The sequence below is a fragment of the Antrostomus carolinensis genome, unplaced genomic scaffold (assembly GCF_000700745.2).
Source record: "Antrostomus carolinensis isolate BGI_N321 unplaced genomic scaffold, ASM70074v2 scaffold29303, whole genome shotgun sequence".
Classification (NCBI taxonomy): domain Eukaryota; kingdom Metazoa; phylum Chordata; class Aves; order Caprimulgiformes; family Caprimulgidae; genus Antrostomus; species Antrostomus carolinensis.
Window position 1 is genome coordinate 4,470 of NW_010303607.1, and position 3,318 is coordinate 7,787.

At 54.3% G+C, this 3,318-nt stretch overlaps 1 protein-coding gene across 1 annotated transcript in view; it reads left to right on the forward strand.

The window, feature by feature from the left end:
- Positions 1-480, forward strand: part of LOC104522008 (GAS2-like protein 2) — a 4,140-nt gene extending 3,660 nt beyond the window's left edge. Inside the window, 1 exon segment of the mRNA XM_029084062.1 lies at positions 1-480. This exon segment is cut by the window's left edge and continues 61 nt beyond it. Within this exon segment, the coding sequence (XP_028939895.1) occupies positions 1-480 (480 nt within the window).
- The last annotated feature ends 2,838 nt before the right edge of the window (positions 481-3,318 follow it).

Genomic DNA, 3,318 nt, shown 5'->3' on the forward strand with positions numbered 1-3,318 from the left:
CAGCCTCCTGGCTATGGCGGGGTGGTGGAGGAGCTCTCCCGTGGGCTGCAGCCCCTGCGCTCTGTGGAGCTGGGAAACTGGGTCCCCAAAACGTCCCCAAAAGCCACCCCACAGCCCACCACCCTCCCAGCTGGGGCAGAGGTGGAGGTGCTGGGAGTTGGGGGCCAGACCCCACAGGGACCCAGGGTCAGCAATGTCCCCAAGCCCCGGCGGTGCCTGAAGAAGCCCGAGCGTGTGCCCTCCATCTACAAGCTGAAGCTACGACCCAAGACACGTCCCCGGCGGGACCACCGGCCCGGCAAGCGCCCCTCACGCATCCCCACCCCACTGGGGACTCGCCTGTCTGCCCCCCGGGTCCATCATCACCCCACGGGGACCCCTAGGCACCCCCAGACCAGTAGCACCCACCCAGGGGCCAAGCCCTCACCAGCTGACAGCGGCGCATGGCTGACCGAGGATGACGAGGAGGCGTGGGTCTGACCCCACACCCCGAGTTCTGGCAGGGATGGACCCCTTGCTCATCTGAAGGTGGGAGCAATGCTGAAGCTGCAGTGCCCGAGCTCAGTGTGGGCAGTGTGATGGATTTGCTCCCAGGGAATCTGGGGGGGTCCCCTCTTGCTCTTCAGAGCTGCACCACCTCCTTCCCAAGGGGGAATTTTTCTGGACTGGTAATTCTCCTCTTAAACAGACATTCTTGTACTGGTTTGGGTGGAAAAATCCAGCCCCAAACTGAGAGAATGGGGCACTTTCTGCAGGGAAGAAGGGAATAGCCAACCCCTACAGTGTCCCCCTAAATCAGGGACACCCCACACCTGGCATCCAACCATCTCGTACCTCAGTCTGCCCCATCTGTACAATGGGACTAACGATCCTCGTGTCTTACAGCACCAAGAGACTTAATGAGTGTTTGAGTCGTTCAAGTTGGGGGGATCACAGGGGTCACCCCCTTGCTGAGCCCTTATGGATGAAGGTGGGAGACCCTTGGGGGGGGGATGGGGGGGGGGGTCAGTGGTCACCTTGGTGGTGATGGCTGTCACCAAAGGTCATGGCAGGCACTGCCACACTGCTGAGCCTGCAAGCCATGGACCCGGCAAGGTTGTTTGTGCAATAGAGATACACCAAAGCTCTTCTGTTTTGGCGTCTTTTCTGTGTGGGTGGGGAGGGAGAGAGGATAATCCTGAGGGGGGGTTACAGCTGGTGGGTGGAATTCATGCTGCACAGCAAATATCCCTCTGAGAGTCCCTCATTTCTCCAAGAGAGGATGACGCCAGCCCCACAGCCCTGCAGAGAAGTAGCAAAGGTGAGCACCAGGCTCCTGTGGATGCAAAACCTTCTTAAAAAAAAAAAAAACCTACTCCTTTTGCATGGGAGAAACAAATCCCCCCACCCCAGACCACTGCCTCCCGCAGAAGGGCTGTGAGAGTGGCACTGGGACGGCGAGGAATCTGGTGCCACGGGCAAAGAGCAGCAAGGCAGGTACAGAGCAAAGGGGAACAGACCTGATTTTTTAATTTGATTTCAAAGAAGGGGGTGCAGGGCATTACAGGCGGTGCCGACACCTCAGGAATCTCCGACAAGAAGCCCAGGGTGGGGAAAGGAAAGCCAAGTTTGGGCAACCGGGATGCTCACTGGAGGAGGAGGAGGAGCTGGAGAAGAGGGAAGCATCCTTGCCAGGGCTGGACTGAACCCAGGCATCGCCTCCTGCGGCACCACGCGCACGTGGGGCAGAAACCCAGCCTGGGGACAGCAGTGGGGACATCCTCAGCCTCTCCCAGGCTCAGGGGCAGGTTCTTTTGAGCAGAACCAGGGTGACGTTGGGCGAGTGGTGACACTGAACTAAGGGTGTGAGTAGGGACAAGGGACAGGTCGCTGGGAGCTGCTGCTGTGCTCCTGGCTGCTCCGGTCCCCACGAGCCTGGCCACGCTCCGGACCTCCCTGTCCCGCTTTCTCTACCTGCACCCATCAGGTGCCACCACCTCCCCCCTCCTGAGCTCTTGGGAAAGTAGCTCTTTGTAGCCCTCGTTTTCTCGGGAGCTGGGAAATGCTGTCGAAGCAGTGAGAGTTATTATTACTAATATAACTTTCTCTGTCTATAAAGTACAATAGAATATAACAATTATATTTATAACCTTTTTTCTTTTTTTTTTTTTTCCCAAAATACTAAATAGATGCTATAAAAACCTGTAACTAATTGTGCTATAAACTGCAGGCTACAGGGTTATAACAATGTATTGGCTTCATCGTTGATATGTATACGTCGGAGCACTTTATAAATGCTTTATTAGTAGCATTTACCAAGGAGTTTCCTTCTCAAACAATTTGGAGAGATAAAGCTAGCCAGAGATCGATAACGTGGACTTACACGTGTTAATAAATCCTGACGAGGTGGTGAAGCCTGGCTGGTTTGCCCTGAAGGCGAGGGATGGTGATGGGCCAGGGCCACCTGAGATGGACCCATGTCCCCCCTGTCACCTTTCCTTTTTTTTTTTTTCTTCCTTCTTTTTTTTTTGGAGCAAAGGGAACAGGATTTGGTTCCCAAAGCAGCTGCTGGGGGTGGGAAAGGAGGAGTGGGGTGACTCCCATCCCCATGGTATTGGGGCTGCAGGGCACAGCAGGGATGGGGCAGTGAAACACACCATGCCAGAGCTCAGCTGGACCCACTCTGGATAGAAAGTGTTAGCAAGAGCACGGCGGTGCCTCTGCGAGATGGAAACCTGGCTGTGGGGGAAGAGATGGGGCTGGTGGCCTTTGGCTTCACTGCCCAGAGCTGCACTGAGTATCTGCATCACCTTGTTACACCAGAAATCATAGAATCATAGAATGGTTAGGGTTGGAAGGGACGTTAAAGATCATCTAAGTTGAGATTTTAAGGTTTAGTCACTGAGATGGTTTTGCTGGAGGATGGATCGGGTTCAGATCCTGCCTTGGAGGATGGATCAGCCTCAGATCCTGCCTTGGAAGGTGAGGACCATTTCCCTGGGTCTCACAGGGAGCAGCCAAGAAGGAGGAACCATGACCCCCTCAGCACCCCAACACCATTTCCTAACAGGGGCTGCGCTTTGCCATTCACCCCACAGGATAAGACACAGGTGAGCTACAAGTCTGGTGTGAAAACAAGCCAAAAGATTAAAATAATAATAATAATAATAATAATAATAATAATAATAATGGGGAGTTGACTTTCCTATTAGGGATATGCAGGGTGGAAAAAAAGGAATGCAACTGGAAATGGAACTCCAGCTCCCTATTGCTTCGGAGGCTGCGTGCCCATCGCCGTCTGGCGTGGATGGAGACACGTGTCGTGGTGGGAAAGCCCAG